The sequence below is a fragment of the Chenopodium quinoa genome, unplaced genomic scaffold (assembly GCF_001683475.1).
Source record: "Chenopodium quinoa cultivar QQ74 unplaced genomic scaffold, ASM168347v1, whole genome shotgun sequence".
NCBI classification, from domain to species: domain Eukaryota; kingdom Viridiplantae; phylum Streptophyta; class Magnoliopsida; order Caryophyllales; family Amaranthaceae; genus Chenopodium; species Chenopodium quinoa.
In genome coordinates this window covers 3,553,013-3,571,059 of record NW_018744239.1, presented here as the reverse complement: position 1 = coordinate 3,571,059, position 18,047 = coordinate 3,553,013, and the positions used below count along the sequence as shown (strand labels likewise).

The following is an 18,047-nucleotide window of genomic DNA, read 5'->3' as shown; positions in this document are numbered from 1 at the left end:
CATACAAGTTGTAACTTGTATGGATAACAATACAAGTATATGAAAACATCATAATCCCCATACAATATTCATAAATACTAAGGGGCCGTTTGGTTCGCCCAAGGGAATCGGAATGGAATGAAGAAAGGTAATTAAAGAGAATGGAATGAAACCCATTCTTTTTAACATGTTTGTTTTAAAAAAAAAACCCCAAGAATCACACCACCACACAACCGCAACACCTCCAATTTCAACACAACAGCAACCCACAGCCTAGCCACCGCCACTCCCGCCGTCGTTGCCCCTGCCTCGATGTTCGCCGCCCTTCTTCGCCGCCCCTCCCGTCCTTGAAAAACCACCCCCTCCCAATCTCCCATCACGCAAAAACCCTCCCTCTCCCCTCAAAATTGTCGGCCGCCATTACCCCCACCCTTCTAGGGTTTCGAGGGTGGGGGTGGTTTTTCGAGAACGAGAGGGGCGGCGAGGGTCAAGGCAAGGGAGGGGTGGAGAAGGAGTGACGATGTCCGACGACCATGGGGGGAGGAGCAACGATCTCCGGCGACGATCTACGTGCGACCAAAGGCAGCGGCTGATGAGGATCGTCGTCGAGGGAGATCGGTCATTCGGCGGCGATGACGGCGACGGTGGAGCAGCGATGAATAGGGAGAGGCAGTAAGGTGGATGGACGGTGGGGTAGGGCAGCAAGGTGGTGGTTGGTGGTGTAGTGGTGATGAGGGGAATGGGAATGCAAAAGGGGAGGGGGGGGGGTGGCGAATGGGTGTAGAGGGAAAATGGGTGAACCCAAAAATAAAAAGGGGTAAAGGGAATGGGGAAATGTGGCAAACAAACAAATAACAAAGGGAATGAAACCCTCTCATTCCCATTCCCTTTGTTTATCACTCCCAACCAAACGCCCCCTGAATAAAATATGTATAACAATGAAAAAAACTCACAGTTTAAATAAATACTTGAAATTAAGTATTTTTTTTTTGAGAACTTGAAATTAAGTACATAAGTATTAATTGGTCTTGTATGGACCTGATCTACAATAAATTATTGTAGACCCAAAATTTGACACTTTCAAATAATATAATCACATTCTGGATGATATAATCACTTATTTAGATGATATAATTATCTTTTTGTGAGTCATATTTTGATCTCATATTAAACCATTTAATGAGATTATATAATTATCGTTAGGATGATAAAATTTAAAAATCATCTTTTGAATGATGTAATTTACTATTTGATACTTTTTATAATGATAAATTCACTTTTTGAGTGATACATTTACATAATAGTTTCAAGATGATATAATCACTTTTGTAATAATATAATCACATTTCGTATGATATAATCACATTCGTATGATATACTAGAAGGTTGGGTCTACAATAAGTTATTGTAAAACGGGTCTATTCTAGTCTTAATATATAAGTATAACAACGAAAAAAAAAAAAACTCAGTTTGAATAAATAAAAGCGTAGAAAAAAAAAAGTATAGTACAAAATAAGTAAAGAGACAAAAGAACAAATAAAAACAAGGGGCTCATGAACAACATTACATTACTCCATAACCTTACCCCTTCTACCATCACCAGCATCTATTATTATTATTATTTCTTATTTTATTTTCCCCCATTTTTATTTATTTATTTATTTATATTTTTATTAATAATTTTCCCTTTTTTTCAATCAGTGAATGAATCACTACAATACTAGTTCGTTCTTCTTCTAATCACCAGAATTCACACTTCCCAACATCACAAATCACAATCTCTCCTTTTGCCACTTCAATTTCATCTTAAGCACTTTCTCTCTCCTCCCCAAACCAAATAACCTAACTTCCATTTTCTCTCTCCTACTCTCTTACATAATCCCCTTATTTTTCAGGTTGATGTTTTTTCCATTTATGTTCTTATGATGGACGAGATTTACGGCCTTCATCCGACGGCTGCTGATTATTCTGATAAAGCCTTGATGTCGCCGGAAAATCTTATCCTGCCGTCGGATTACCATTCCTTCGTTATGAATTCCGGCAGCGCCGCCGCTGTCCGATTCGGCTCCGATGAGCTGATCTCGGCTACTTGTATTTCCGAGTCGGCTTCTGAGATGCATCAACGAGGTGATGACACGTCTTCCTCTATTAAGGCTAAGATCGCCTCTCATCCTCACTATCCTCGCCTTCTTCTGTCCTATATTGACTGCCATAAGGTGTAATTTCATCTATCTTTTAGAATTTCATTTAGTAATTTGATCAGTATTTTATGCGACAGCGCAGTTAACACTGCGCTGTCGCATAAAATACTGAAGATTCTTGTGCGACAACAGTCCACTGCTGCTGTTGTCGCACAAGAATCACGGAAAGAAAAAAAATAAAAATGTTAATTTGAATTTGTGATATAGGTGGGAGCGCCGCCGGAAGTAGCGAGCATACTGGAGGAACTCAAGCAAGAAAACGACATTTATAGAAGAGAAGTTGTAGGAGTAGGAGGAGGAGGGAGAAGTACTACGTGCATAGGAATGGATCCTGAGCTTGATGAATTCATGGTCCCCTACTAAAAACGCCCTTTTTTATTTTTGTTCTTTGGATTATGTTAGTTAGTTAATAGTAGTAGGAGTATATGGTTTTTGACTTTATTTGGAAAACATATTATATTATTTATTCAGGAGACTTACTGTGAGATATTGGACAAGTATAAGTCAGATCTTTCAAGACCCTTCGACGAAGCCACAAACTTCTTAAACAAAATTGAGACTCAGCTCCGGAATCTCTGCAAGGGAGCCTTTGTTAAGACCGCCTCTGCTGGTATAGTTTTCTCTCTTATTGTTAATAATTTGTATATTAAATTTAATGTCAGTGTATAATATATAGGAGTATATTGTTTAGCTTAGCTTCATTGAGCTTTGTGCACTAATGATTGTTCTTCTGTTGGTTTTCCTATAGTTTTACTCTATAAAGTAAACAAAATAAAAAAACCCCAAAACAAAAAACTTTATTTTTTGGTGTTATAGGACTTTCAACTAGTCTTATAAAAACCCTAGTAATGGGTAGACAGTAGATAGTGTTCATCTCTTTATTCTTGTTTGTTGTTACATACATTTAAGTCGTTCATGTGTAGATTATTAGCCTCGTGTACATGTGATCGTCTCATATGTTGCTCGTACGAGTCGTAACGAGTTTAAGTGTAGCTGAAATCATCTTATATATATGGGCTGGGTGTTGTAATTAGATGTTCTTTTGTTAGCAGTTGAATCACTAATCCTTTCACCTTAATTACTTTATTATCTTCCTTTTGGGATGTATTTCTTTTCTTCTTTTACATTGAGTTATCTGAGTTTTGTGTCAGATATAAGAGGGAGAGGAGAAGAAAACTGAACACTGAAAAGATTGAGACTTGCACGGTTAAGAGATTCTGAATTTGACATTTCAGATGAAATATATACTGGAGTAGTAGTAGTGATGAAAACAGTTGATAGCAGAATTATTTTTTACCAGCCTTAAGAGTTCTCTTTAGCAGTACTACTAAAATCAGCTAGTTTTTGTCATTCCCTAAGTAAACTGTAGTCGTGTGGAAGCCTGTAAAAGTTCAGAAAATGTAGGCCCAATTCTTACCAATGTTCATTATATTTCTATGATCTTTCTTTATTATTTCCTCCCGGTTTTTTCTCCAAAGTTTTTGAGGTAAAATAATTCATCTGGCAGTTTGCAAAACATTCAAAATGGAGTAAATGTCATGGGGTTCGGATCACGACGTGTATTTGTTGTGTCAATTTATGTCAATCTTATTAATGTCTCTTTTTTTGGAACTCGTATTTGACACGGGTGCGTGTCCACTACAAATCTCTCGTTTTTGCACCAAGATGTTTGTTTGGAGTGTCCGTATAACCAGTGTCCATGTTAAGGTGTCAAGGATCCGATATGAATGGATTTAAGAAACAACCAATTTTTGCATTTTACACCTTAATTGTTCATGATTTTTCTATGATCACTATAACAAACTCGAATGTTAGGGTGAGTTGATTTGTATATCATGTACTGCATGTTCACATCTTATTATGTGGATACACATAGGGAAATCTTGCTAGTTGATAATTGAAGTGTGACTAGTATGATAATCTTTTAGATATAGAAACCTTAAATGTTAATGTTGATACTTGTCAAAACCTTTTCAACTTCTTGTTTGACTCGAAATTCTTTGCACTTGCATAGTTGCATGCCATTAATTGTAAGATCATATGAGATTTGTTAGTTGCATTATTTAGCTTATTGTATCCCTTACAGAATGTGGTTGTCAAAAAACAAAATTTGAATTTCTCAAACTCCTTAAATTAATTTTGGCAAACTTTTTCCTAGTTTCATTATAATATTGTGTAGGCTTTGACATTAACTTAAAATAGCTTTTCTTCTGCCATGAGATAGCCAGCATTTATTCCGAAAGCAAATAAGTGGATGGAGAAGGCCTTGGTGGGGGAGGGGAGAGGGGTTGTGGATCAATCATCCTGAAGGGGGGAAAAAAAAGCTTCCTATCATATTAAGCCTTAGAAAAGCTTGCTATAAAGAGTCGATAATATAATACAGTAGTGTAGACATAATTGGCTATTTGAATATGTATTGCATATATGTTTTTATTATTTATAATTGAATCTCATTGTTGCCTTTGATAATGCCTTGCCTTGTAACTTTCAAAGGGCTTCAAGTTCCAATGGTGCATGAGAGTTCTTTATTGCAGCTAATAATAGGTGGAATTGGGCATCAGGAATTGCCTGCTTTGGACTGCTTTTCTTTTTTAAATTTGTTTTTTGGGCTTATATAGGATTTTTAACTTAAGGATTATCTTCTTGTCATCATAAGGAATAAAGGAAATCTGATCAGATTGTGTGATTTATTTTACGAGAAGTGGTAATTAGGTAGTTGTGTTGCCACCAATTCTCTATCTATAGGATAATAAGAAAATTATCTTAAACAAAGATTCGCATATGATCTATCTTGATAATTTGCTTGCATGGACAGTCAGCACTTTGTAAAAGATTTGTGTAATTGTGCTATGGTGTGTTGTATCTCTTCAGTGATATGCTTTCTTTGACTTGCAAAATGTCTTTTTCTTTGATCCTTTTTGAACTTTAAGATCTCTACCATGCTATGTGTTTGATTGTGTTGCTGTTTAAAATAATTAATTCTGATGATGATTAGGAAGACCAAGTACCGGTGGCATTTGTTGTTAAGCATACTTTGTAGATAATTACTCGACTTTTTAAACCCGATTCTATGATTAATGGAAGTACAAAGATGTGTTTTTATTAACATCCCTTGTCAGGGAAAAAAGCTGCAACCATTTCCATTTGTTATATTGTCGTGTTTTCCAACTTTGTGGGCTTAATTGCTTATACTTTTAAAATAATGTATACTTAAAACATTTCTCATGCTTTAATTATTCAAAGGCAGATTGAATTTAATCTTAAATCATGTTTGGAAACTATATTTTCTTAATTGAAAGTACAAACTAACTTTTTGGCCCTCTAATCTGATCTGTTGATTTGTTCCATGTGGTCTGTTTTATCTTAATCCTGTGCTTAAGTGAATGAATTCTTAATTGTTTTTCATCTGATTGAGATTCTCATCACCACATGCGCATACCCACTTGGATGAGTTTTGACATATACCACATGCTTACCTTGTACTTTCCATTTAAGACATATATAGTGATTATGCGATTACTTTCGTTTGGCACAGATTTGGCTGTGGAAAGGTTTAATTATTAATTAACTTGTAATATTCGCCACTGACCACATTGTTGGAGCTTTAATTCTTTTATGATATGCATATGTTCCTAATGTCTATATTTTTATCTATGACTAAGTTTGTACTACTACTATTCTTGGTAACTTCTACTTAGCCGAAATAAAAGGGTTTTATTTCTTAATCTAAAGCTGTGGTAATCGTTTCATAATTAGCTTTTGCTAAAGTGATACAAAGTTCTCCACATGATGGATTTAGAGGCAATATGTGATGCTTCCCCTAAAAAAAATTTGCTTCTTTGTTTTCTGGCTTGCAGAACCAACCTTGGAATGTCTTGGAATTTTGATGGATCATGTAGTTGAGGAGATTATATTTTTCTTATAGCCATTAGATCACTAGCTTGCTTGAAAATTTTAGCTTTTTTTTTATTCTCCTCTGTGAATTCTTATTGCTTGCTCTAATCAGAAGTTTGAAAGCTTATAGCATGGTGTTGGGTTATCCATAAGTTAATGGCTGTTCAGGCATGGCCGATAATCATCTACTCTCTAAAGTTATTAAGAAAGTTAGTTATAAGGTGTAACCTAGTTTCATTATATTTATGTTGTATCTCAAGCTGTTGTGTTTTCTCAATTTTGGTAATATGTAGGGATTAATTTGTGCCAACGATGCTTAGTTTAGATGATTTATGCATGCCTCCTTTTCACGGTATGTTGTGTGCATTTCTTGTGTGATACTTGGAGTCTTTAATATGTTGCTATCATGGTGCATTGTATGCTTTCTATTTTTTTTTTATTTCAAGTCAATTTTTTTTTTCTATGTATACTTATTGAATAAGATAGGAAACCTCTTTGTTGATTTCTTTTTCATGAAATGGACATCAAATTTTGCCTCCTTATTGGTCTTTAGGAATCCCTCTCGCTTTGCCTACCTAAGAAATTTGCTTTATTCTTGATTGGCCAATATGCTATTTCCATGTTTTTGAATTTCATAATTCTTTAGTGCAACATTGGAAGTTTGGGAAAATTAGACTGGTAAATGGAGTGTCTTTAACATGTACTCCCTTTCGGTACGACAGGTGATTCGGAGACAATAAGGGAGTCCTCTCAAGAACAAGGCTCACTTGAAGGTATTAGCATTATGTTATGGATTGGGTTAAAGAGTAGTATGCTTTAAAATTTTAAGAAAATTTCTAACATCATGTGATTGTCATTGCAAGCTTAATTTGAAAATCCGTTTAGCAGAAACCTTAGGGAGAGTTGATAGGCACTTGAGTAACTTAACCGTGGTTGGTACTTGGTAGTAGAATGCCTACATTTCGACACATGCTACGTTTTAGTATGTTTGAGCTGTGACCTATTAGAAGGGAGCAATTCTTAAATTATTTTGCTTGTCTAGTTGTGGTGCGAATGAATATCAGAAAAATGCTTGATCTTTACGCGTAGGATTCTTATCCTAGGTTTTTTAGTAACTAGTATCCCAAAAGGTCATCTATTAAGAGAATTCCTGCTTAAGATTAGTGTAAAATGAGAGTGAGATGACTTATAAAGATGAGACGAGATTTATTGTGTGGGAGCTGAGGTTTAAATAGGAGTATGGATCGATTTAGGCTGCCTTCTTGTACTCTCATTATCTAACAAATTCGTTGATAGATTCTTTTGGACTATTTTACACTGTACTTCCATGAACTGTATTATTTGCTAGCAAGGTTAATCAGGGAAATACCAGGTCTGACTTCATGGTACTCCGTAGTATATTTGTTTTCAAAGCATACACTTCATGTGTCATAATTAAATAAAATTCGTTCCTTCAAATAGAAAAAATCCCAAGTTTTAATCGTTCCCTTTAAGCTCTTGTTATCCATATTGGTAGTAAATTTCTAATCTATTAATGATGGACCAAGTATGTGTTACATTGTTGCTGTACGCTTAACTGCGAAGCTATTACTCACCCGATTAGGACAGGACTGATGTTTGTACTGTTATGTTACTCATATGCTATTTTAAGTTAAGAAACGAGATACATATCGGGTTATGGAGTATGGACCTGCAAAAACGATAGTTGTCGTCGTTGTTATTGTCGTCGTTAGTCCTTGACAAACTATATATAGGGAAAAATAGGAGCATGAAATAATTGGTAGGGGGAAAGGATGATATAGTATAGTTTGGGTGGGGGCTTAAAAACTCACATCATCACATGGAGACTCCCGGAGTTTACGCTGAAAAATGAGAAAAAAAAGCAGCTTTTAAATGCAAGAAAATAGAAACACTAAGTTATCTCTTTGTTAGGGGTTTATTGGTTGGAATGTCATTTTCTCTTTCTTTTTTATTTTTTTTTAAAAAAAATCTTTTCAGTGGTATGCTTAGTTTCTGTGATGAAGGGTCAGTTTTAGATGTATGCATTTGCAGAGTTTTCTCTAGTTAAGACGCTACATACGTGTTTATGGAGGATTCAGATTTCTTGGGTCCCGCTTGTTTTTGACTCTGTTGTGTGCACTTCTTTCTCCTCTATATTACCGAGTACTCTTTGATCCTTTTTGTTCTCCCCGTTTTCGATTAGGAATGTTTAAAGATTCGTTAATTTTTTCTTTTAAATGCATCACTTAGTGATTTGAAAAAATGTTTTACTTTTGTACAGAATATTTGGTAATTTTATATAGAGTTATTATTTTTCTCACTTTAAAGCCCTATAATATTTGATCATTTCTCTACTATCATCCCCACTTAAATGATTAAAATAATTACTCTCTTTCTCACTATCCCTTTCATGATCCCATTATACTTTTATTAAAACTATTTAAACATCAATTTGTCTACTTTAAAAATATATAATACGAATAATAGAGTACATGAATTCTCCTAAAATTCGTTTAAAAAAAATAAAATTGTAGGGAGTACTATTTAAGATCTTTTTATTAAATTTTTTTCCTCTCAAGTCTTATCCATATAAAATAATTATCTATACGGAATGTAATTTCATATAAAAAAAAAAAAAAAAAAAAAACAGAAATATAGTTTTCCAGTAATTGAATTTTCTCATGCATACGTGTTTCCGGAGAATACAGTGTGGGTGGGTCAGACTTGTTTTAAGTGTGTGCACTTGTTTTTTCCATTGTATTCGTAAGAGTGTATGAGTAATGACCCTACTAGTCTTACTGTTTGTTGTATTTGCCTACTACTCTACTAGGCTTTTTTCTGTTTATCTCTTTGTCTCTCTTCATTATGTTATGTGCGCTTTGATTGTTGTTTTGAGTTCGTTCTTTCTTTCTTTGTTTGGGTACTTGACTAATTGACTAGTTGGGGTTCGACAACAATGGGGTATGATAGAAGGTTCATGTTTTGATATTAATTGAGCATGAGGTAGTTGAGGACTTTAGGTTGGTGATTGGTGAGCGAACGTGGGGGTGTGTCCCGCCTTTTATGATATAGGAAGTATATAATAAGTTCCGTGATCCATCTACCACTAATCTAGTTATGGTTCTAACAATCTAACCCTCTGTTTCATAATGTTCGACGAAATAACATTTTTGACAAACCCCTATGTTGTTACCATACCGAACCCTATCCTTAAGATCACATACACAACAGTCAATTAGGATAACTTAAAATTATTTTAAGACAAAATAAGTTCAACATCGAGTGTGTAGCGCATCATGAGTATTTTGTTCTCATTCTAATAATTGTTTTTTATGTATTCATCAAATGAAGCGTAAAAACTAACCTTGTGTTAATTGTGTGCATACAACAATTGAAATTAATAAGAGTATTTTACTCCGGATAAGGATGTAGTGACTTATATTAAAATTCCTAGACTTGGTTAAGTGGTTGTTTATGATTAAGGTATTGCTCTGTGCACTAGAATTTCCAGTATCTTAATTTATTACTCCATAACTATAAACTTATCATGTCTGAACTTATTAACCCTTATATTATTATATATTTGAGTTCATCAACCTTTATCATACCTTATTTATTTTATTAAAAGTTGTTAGACCCTTATATAAGATTTTATTAACACTAATCTTATTTGAACTTCTTAATCTAGTCTTATTTGAAGATAGTCCTTTATACTTTCTCCATTTTTTTCTTGATAGATTTGTCTCGGTTTATACTATTTTTATTCTCCGTATCAATTTTTTTTTTTAATAATTTTTACATATACGAACTAGAAAAGTGTTGCAACTTGCAAGTATTTTTTTTTAAAAAAAGAATATGAACTTATTTGTGTTTTTTTTTTGGGGAGATTGTTTCGTGTAATCTTGAGATTTTGAAAAATTCACTGTGTACCCATGACAACTTTCAAATGCTTCGTGTACTCATGACAACTTTCAAATGCACCATGTACCCTAATGTTGTAAAAACTTGCACCAAATACCCTAATCGTTTAAAAAATGCACATATAATTGATTTATCAAACTAAAATCATGCTATCAAACCAACTCACTTTTAGTAATTTTTATTTATGCAGAAAAACCGCCTAAAAGTATAAATTACATTAAAATTTGAACTCCATCTATCATTCTAAATCCCAAACTTCTTGGTGTTAAAATTTAATTTATTAATTAAGGGCCTGTTTTCTTCAGCTTAATTTTAGTTCAGTTCATCATTTCAGTTCAGCTCCAATTAGTTCATTTCAGTTTAGTTTCTAATTTACTTTTCTTATAAACAAGTCATTTCAGCTCTATTCAGTTTAGCTTAGCTCTAATCAGTTCAGTTTAGTTCAGCTCCAATTAGTTCAGTAAATCAAAAAGGCCTTAAGTTTACTTGATAATTAAATGTTTTAGCATAAAAGTAACGGTACACCGTCATAATTTAATAGAATTTGATGCTTAGGGGGTCTCAATTTAACAAAATTAACATTTGTTATGAATCTAGGGGTATTTGTGCATATTTATATTAACCTTATGGGTACACGATGCATTTTTTTTAAACCTTCTGGTTACACGGAATAATTTTTTTTTTTTAAAATGAACTTATTAACTCTTGTTTTATTTTATACTTTATGAACTTATTAGACTTAGGCCCAGTTCACTTCATCTTAAAAAATCATATTAATTAAAAATAATTCCACTTCAGTAAAAATAAGTTCAGTTTAGTAAAATTAATTTTAGTTTAGTAAAAATAATTTCAGTTAAGTAAAAATAAGTTTAATTTTGTAAAATTCAGAATCAGTAAAAATAATTTCAGTTCAGTAAAATTAATTTTAGTTCAGTAAAAATAATTTAAGTTCAGCAAATATAATTTTGTTTCAGTAAAATTAATTTTAGTTCAGCAAAAATAAGGGGAAGTGAATGGGGCCTTAGATGATGTTTTAGTTGGCAGAAGAAAGTATGAATATTGAAAGATCAGTATTAAAAATGAAAGATCATATTCCCTCCGTGTTTTTTTAAGTGTTACAGTTTGACCGACACAGAGTTTTAGGCTATTTAATTGACTTAAATAAAATAAGAGGCAAGTAAGGTAGTAGGAGTATTAAAAAATTGTAATAGAAAAATAGCAGGGTTAATAGTTTTTTGGAAAAGTAGTAGTGGATTTGGGTGGGATCATGTGAGGAGAGAGATATAATATTTTAATATAGTTTTTTGCCAAAAAAAGAAGTGTAACACTTAAAAAAACACGGCTTGAAAAGTGTAATACTTAAAAAAACACGGAAGGAGTAGGAATTGTAACTAGGAAGAGTTGTTTGGTTGAAAAAAAATGGTGAAGTGAGGGAATTAGAAAATTCTGGGAATTTTCACTTTCCACAACTGTAGGAATTTATTTACCTAGTTTCCCCTAGGTTAATAGAAATTTCTCTTCCCACATTTCAAATCTAACAAAATCCCATGAATTTAAAGCTCGTTCCCATAAATTTCAATTTAACATGAATTGCTACGGCTATGTCCATAAACCAAATATTAAATAAGATAGGAGAATCGAATTTGAGGCTAAATTCAATAGGAGGAAGTTCTTGATGTTGGTCCAATTAGGTTTTAGGTCTACTTGTATTGTTGCTTTGGGCTTAATTATAATTACAGTACATCGGGCATGTCAAAACAAAAATGTGGTCAATGTTGATCCAATATTGATTGTTTGTGATCTTATGGGTCTAAAACTCACAAAGTCGAAAGATAACATGTTCAATTGGTCCATGATTTTGCCGCTAAATAATCATAAACACGAATAAATAAGTTTGAACAGCTTCAGATAGATAAAAATGTTCCCTCCGTCTCACAAATATTGTCCGTAAGACCCCGTAAGGTTCAATTCGACAAGTTTTAGTGAGTCGGAAAGAGCATGGTGAACGGAGTATCCCTAGGGCATGATTGAAGGAAGAAGCAGATGACAATGACAAGAGTTTATTAAGCTTAAAACAAGTAGATTATCCTTTTCCTCGTATCTTATGTTAGTTGGACGGACTATATCACTGTTTATATTCTTCACCTTCTCTAAATATTCATGGGCCTGTGGGGCCCATTAAGGTCTTGGGGTAGGGGTAGGGGTGGGTCCCATAATCTGACAAAGTATCAGCGTGCCTTACGGGGATTTGACTGCCCTTTCTTTTTTGTCCATTTTTTTTGTTTTCATTTTTATTTTTGAAAATTGCAAGTTTTGATTTGTGCAGCTTCTGAGTGTGCCGTCTTGTCCATTCTGATTTGGGAAAGGACTTGGCTATGACCTTTTTTACCATCTTCTGTCCACTACCTTTCTCTATCTCTTTCTAACCTTCATAAACTATCCTTTTTATTATAATATTTTTCTTTATTTTCCAATTTTTGGCATGTAGGAGAAGCTTTTTCTTTGTTCCCTTTGGTAATCCTTTCGTTTTTTAATACAGTATTTTCTCTGTTTCTATTTAGTTAACACATTTAATTTAGGCACACGTATTAATGAGAGAAGAGAGAATGAGGGAAAATGATATAACAAGTGGGGTTCAATAGTAAATATAAGAGAAAAAGCTAATAAAAAATAAACTTTCTAAAAAGTGTCAATTAAAAAAAAAAAATGGTAGATAAGTATTTGCCTTATAGCTCTTTTTTTTTTTTACAAGGGGTTGGTGACTTGGTGTTGGATAGATAGTTTTATTCGTTAGTATGTGAGGTAGGAAATAAAGTGGAGAATGATATTGAATCTGTAAGGACAATGTTAAATATGAAATAAAACGATTGGATAAATTATTAGAAAGAATATTGGGGCAATATTTTTGGGATGGAAGGATTATTATGTAGCTACTTTCATTAAGGGTCTGTTCTCTTCATATTATTTTCAATTCAGTTCTTAATTTCATTCTTTCATAAAATATTCAATTCGGTTCAATTCAGCTCCAATAAGGACTTGTTCTTTTCATATTATTTTCAGTTCAGTTCATTTCTTAATTTCCTTCTCTCATAAAGTATTCAATTCCGTTCAGTTCAATTAGAACAAGCTCTAAGTTCAGTTCAATTCAGTCAATCAGAACATACCATAAGTCTAGTTTTCTCAAACTCTTGCTTCATATCCTATCTAATGTGGATCCTCCCACCCACTAACAATATTCTAGTTTCTATTGTTAATTTCCCTTCACTCTATATACATCGATATTTTTTTTTTACCAAGCATGCAAAATGAATGACAAAAAAGTTATACCACTTCCAAATCTTAATACTTGGAACACTTTGATTTTTACATTATTCACATACTTTACAACTTTGATTATATATGGTGATTAATAAGCTACGAAGAACAGTCACAAGATTTTGTAAGATTTATGCTATAATATTTGATACTTATTGAAAATTAAAGATATCAATGATTATAATAGTGCATTCAATCTATCAATTAAAGCCTTAATCCCATTAGTGGGCTACATGAATCAAAACTAATTATTCCGTATATTCATCCACAAAAATCTTCCTCCTTTTACGATTCAATGCCTCATTTCATGTAAATCCATATACTTCTATATCCTTCTTAACTCTTTCCAATCAAGTCATGTCCTTCCTAACTCCTTTAAACCAAGTCATATCCTTCCCAATGATTATAATAGTGCATTAACAAAAAAAGTGAAAGTTAAGCAAGTACTCCGTATGTTGAAATGGAAGAAGTATAGTATTAGCTTTAAATGGACTTAATTAGTAAAGCGTTGGATCAAATGATGTGAAATAACGATGTGAAGGTTATGGAAACTTTTTTTCCTTGTATTTTGTAAGTAGATGCTTGACTTTGAAAAAAAGAATTCATTTGTTAATAAGATTATTAGTGGTAATGCATTGTATTTCAATCAAATAAACTTTTTTTACAAGGCCAAAAACCTCTAGCGTGTCAAAATAATTGGAACTCGGGAAGTTTCATGGAGTAGATCTTTGTAGGGTATACAATTTATAAAAACATGGTGATTTTGCTATTAAGTTCAGTTGTAATTATTTGGTGTCTGAAGTGGAATAAAGGTTCCCTTTGAAGGAGGATAGAATCAAAGCTGACAGTCCTCGACCCCTCTTTCATTGTCTCCCTTATGTTACAAAATTTGTTGTGCATTACTCCATACATGTCTGTGCAGTATGATGCAGCTGAATTAATTGTGAAGTTCCTCTATTGTACTCAATGTTTACCAAGATCGAACAAGTAAAAGATGTGTAGGCTCTTATAGATTGCAATCTGTTAATCGCAGATGTGCTATGACTCTATAAGCCCTCGTAATAACATCAGATTGCAAGCAAGCCGTCTTGCAAGATACTTGACGTTTTTGTTGCTATTAATTATTAGCAGTTTGTTAATATAAGGAACAAATATGTATTACTTGGTATTTTATTATTCTTGTGTCTGACTAATTGGCTAATTGCTAAAAAGTTTGAAAATTGATTGTTTTGTTGAGACGTTGATAATGCATGTAAGTCGATTAGGTTGATTTTAGAAGTCTTGCCTAGATAATAATAACACCGTGGTGCAATTCATTATAGATAACGCCTTCATTACAGTTTGATGGCTCAACACCATTCCATGATTTTTTTTTTCTCATGAACTTATTTATTTCTATGTTACCAGAGGAAGGTCCTGTGTCATCAGATGAGGATTATAGTGCAGGAGAGGTAGATGTACAGGATCTGCAGCCAAAGGATGAAGAGCGGGATCTCAAGGATCAGCTTCTACGTAAATTTGGGAGTCATATAAGCAGTCTCAAACTTGAATTTTCCAAGAAAAAGAAGAAAGGGAAGCTACCAAGGGAAGCAAGGCAGATGCTTTTTGAGTGGTGGAATGCTCACTATAAATGGCCATATCCTACTGTGAGTACCATACAGCCCGTTTTCTCCTAACCTCTAATTTGTTTCGCGTGTATAATCCTTAATGTTAATAGTAAACCTAGTGGCTAACGACCTAATGTTACAAGATGTAAGTTTTAGTAGCTTTTGTTTTGTTCTTCTAGTTCTTCATTGTGGTACATTGCAAAATGCCTTGGTGGGATTTATGATGGATGTTATTGTCATTGTTGTGGTTTGTTAAGAAGATAACTTCGAGATAAATGACAATCTAACCCCAGTATTACTAGTAACTGATTGTCTCATTTGTTGCGATGCCACTAGATCAAGGCTTCACTAGGAGGAAGTGCAAGTGTATCTTGAAGACCGGAATTTAACCCCTTAATATTCACTTAAACCCTCCTTTTTTCCGAAATAATGTTAAACTACTTATAAAAACATACCCTTAAAAGACTGAGTGACATTGAGAGTAGATTTCTCCCAACATACAACCTATAATTGCTACCTTCAAAAGAACTGAATCTTAACTTCAGGTTCTGCCTATTTGTTTATTTGTCTGATTTTATATGATGCATGTATGTTCGTATCATTTCTCATCCTTTGGCTTTTGCTACGCAGGAAGCTGATAAAATTGCACTAGCTGAAATGACCGGTCTTGATCAAAGGCAAATCAACAATTGGTTCATAAACCAACGAAAGCGTCATTGGAAACCATCTGAGAACATGCAATACGCGCTCATGGAAAATTACTCCGGACAATACTTCACAGATGACTAAGGATGTATGATGGCAACAAACAAGTCCATCTACAGACCAAACACTTCACACGAAAATCATAATTATTCTGGCTGCTTATGTATATGTGATTATGTGCTAATGGCAATTTACCGATATGAGAAACACGCTTTAGGTTCATTTTGGACGATGGAGGAAGCATATACACCCCCTCCGCCATTTGCATTCTCATTGCAATGTAAACCAAACGATGTACTACTAATGTATCCTCATAAAATGAAATGGCTAATTTCATTAGAATCCTTATTCATGGTCACGTTACTCGCATAAATTGCTTTTATCTGCTCATTAATAATAAGAAACTGCTAAATACAACACTTTGGATTGGTAGACGCGTGATTTTGTCATATATTTTTAAATTGATACGGAGTACTATTTTAGAAAATCTGTTAAATGCTTGTATGCAAGTGGGGAAGATATCTGAATGTACTACGGAGTATTTTTAGACTGAATGACTGAGCCACTGGGTCAAGAGGATTTTAGAAGTGGTCATCAACTCAAGTGGGGAAGATATCTGAATGACTGAGCCACTGGCCCAAGAATATTTGCTCAAGTTATCTAAAAGCCCAAAATTTGTAACAAAAGCCCAACTTTCCTGAAGGTCTAATTTGTTCTCAATCCCCAAAGGGTAGAAATGTAGAATCTCAATTTTTATTTTTTATTTTTAATTTTATATAATAATGCAATGATTTAATTTGAGGGTAATGATATATGTATTCCTTGGACTATATAAAAACATTAAATATACTTTCTAAAATGGAATGGGAATTCATGATAAAATCACGTGTAAATCGGTGTTATTAATGTTAATTTATCTTCAATATTTCCTCTTTTAGTTTCTTATACATGGAGCATTAAAATACTTACCTTTTTTATTATTAAGTTGAGAATTTATCGATAATTCACGAGTAAATCAGTGTAATAAATTTGTTTATTATTTTTTCTTTCCATTTTTAGTCTTTTTCCTTAATTTATATTGTAATGATTTAATTAGAAATACAACTGACTCCCCCCCCCCCCCTTTTTTTTTGAGTGAATACTAGGGGTGAACATGGTCTGGTTTGGTGTGGTTTGAGTCTAAACCAAACCAAACTGCAAAATATGGTTTGGTCAATTTTCCAAACCAAACCAAACCATATTAGTATTGAAACCAAACCAAACCAAACCGTAATAATGCGGTTTGGTTTGCGATTTATGATTAGACGACATTTTTTCCAAAAAATTGTCATATATTATTAAATTTATAATAAAGTTCAAATAATTAGCCCAAAGAGATTAAATTTTACTATAAATTTTTAATAAAAATAACAACCAACTAATCAAGTGCTAAGTGCTAACACAATAACACATAATAAAAATAATACATAACAAATTAACAGTGGAAAAAAACATAATACATTTGTCCAAAAAAATTATTCATACTACATCATACTACATTATAGTTATATGACCTATTGAATTTTAAGTATTGATATTTGAGATTGAGTATAGAGTATAGTAGTATACTGACCGTATAGTCTTCTAATGATTTTTTTTTTTAATAATATATAATAACTATTTTAATTTATTTAAAAATTACATAAATATTAAAATGCGGTTTACTGGTTTACGGTTTGGTTTGGTTTATAATGTTTGAAAAACCAAACCAAACCGCAAACCGTATTTCCCAAAAAAATCGAAACCAAACCGTATTTTTGCAAACCGTAAACCAAACCAAATCGCTAAAATGCGGTTTGGTCTGGTTTGGTTACGGTTCAGACCAAACTGTGTACAACCCTAGTGAATACAACTGACTCCACTTAATTATGTTTTATCATAACTATAAATCACAAAAATTAATTAGAAATACAACTGACTCCACTTGATTATTTTTTCTTTCCATTTTTAGTCTTTTTCCTTAATTTATATTGTAATGATTTAATTAGAAATACAACTGACTCCTTTTTTTTTGAGTGAATACAACTGACTACACTTGATTATGTTTTATCATAACTATAAATCACAAAAATTAATCGCAGTAAGATTTGTGAATAGTATCAAAAGTCAAAAATCAAAATATTAAATGTGTCAACTTTAAAATGGTCCAGTCTACTCAGGTAAAGAAGATAACAGAAGGATTGTATCTAAATCTAAAAGCCCAACATGTGTAGCATAAGAAGTAAAGCCCAATTTACCTAAAGGTCTGAGGAATCACTGACCCAGAAAGCTAGCTGCAACATGTTTAAATATGAACATATAGTACATAAAAAATGAACATAAGTATTTTTCTCTTCCTTATATTTTAAGGGGTCGTTTGGTTCGCACGGGGGAATCAGAATGGAAT

At 33.1% G+C, this 18,047-nt stretch overlaps 1 protein-coding gene across 2 annotated transcripts; it reads left to right on the top strand.

Moving 5' to 3' along the window:
- Positions 1-1,212: 1,212 nt before the first annotated feature.
- On the top strand, positions 1,213-15,980 carry LOC110694200 (homeobox protein knotted-1-like 6). 2 transcript variants are annotated; one of them, XM_021871378.1, is made up of 6 exons: positions 1,215-2,195; positions 2,388-2,531; positions 2,652-2,790; positions 6,797-6,847; positions 14,718-14,956; positions 15,548-15,980. In XM_021871378.1, the coding sequence occupies exons 1-6, from the start codon at positions 1,902-1,904 to the stop codon at positions 15,704-15,706; spliced, it is 1,026 nt and encodes a 341-aa protein (XP_021727070.1). In that variant the 5' UTR covers positions 1,215-1,901; the 3' UTR covers positions 15,707-15,980. The 2 variants fall into 2 exon arrangements, with proteins under 2 accessions (XP_021727071.1, XP_021727070.1); XM_021871379.1 differs by lacking the exon at positions 6,797-6,847 and having other exon boundaries at positions 1,213-2,195.
- The last annotated feature ends 2,067 nt before the right edge of the window (positions 15,981-18,047 follow it).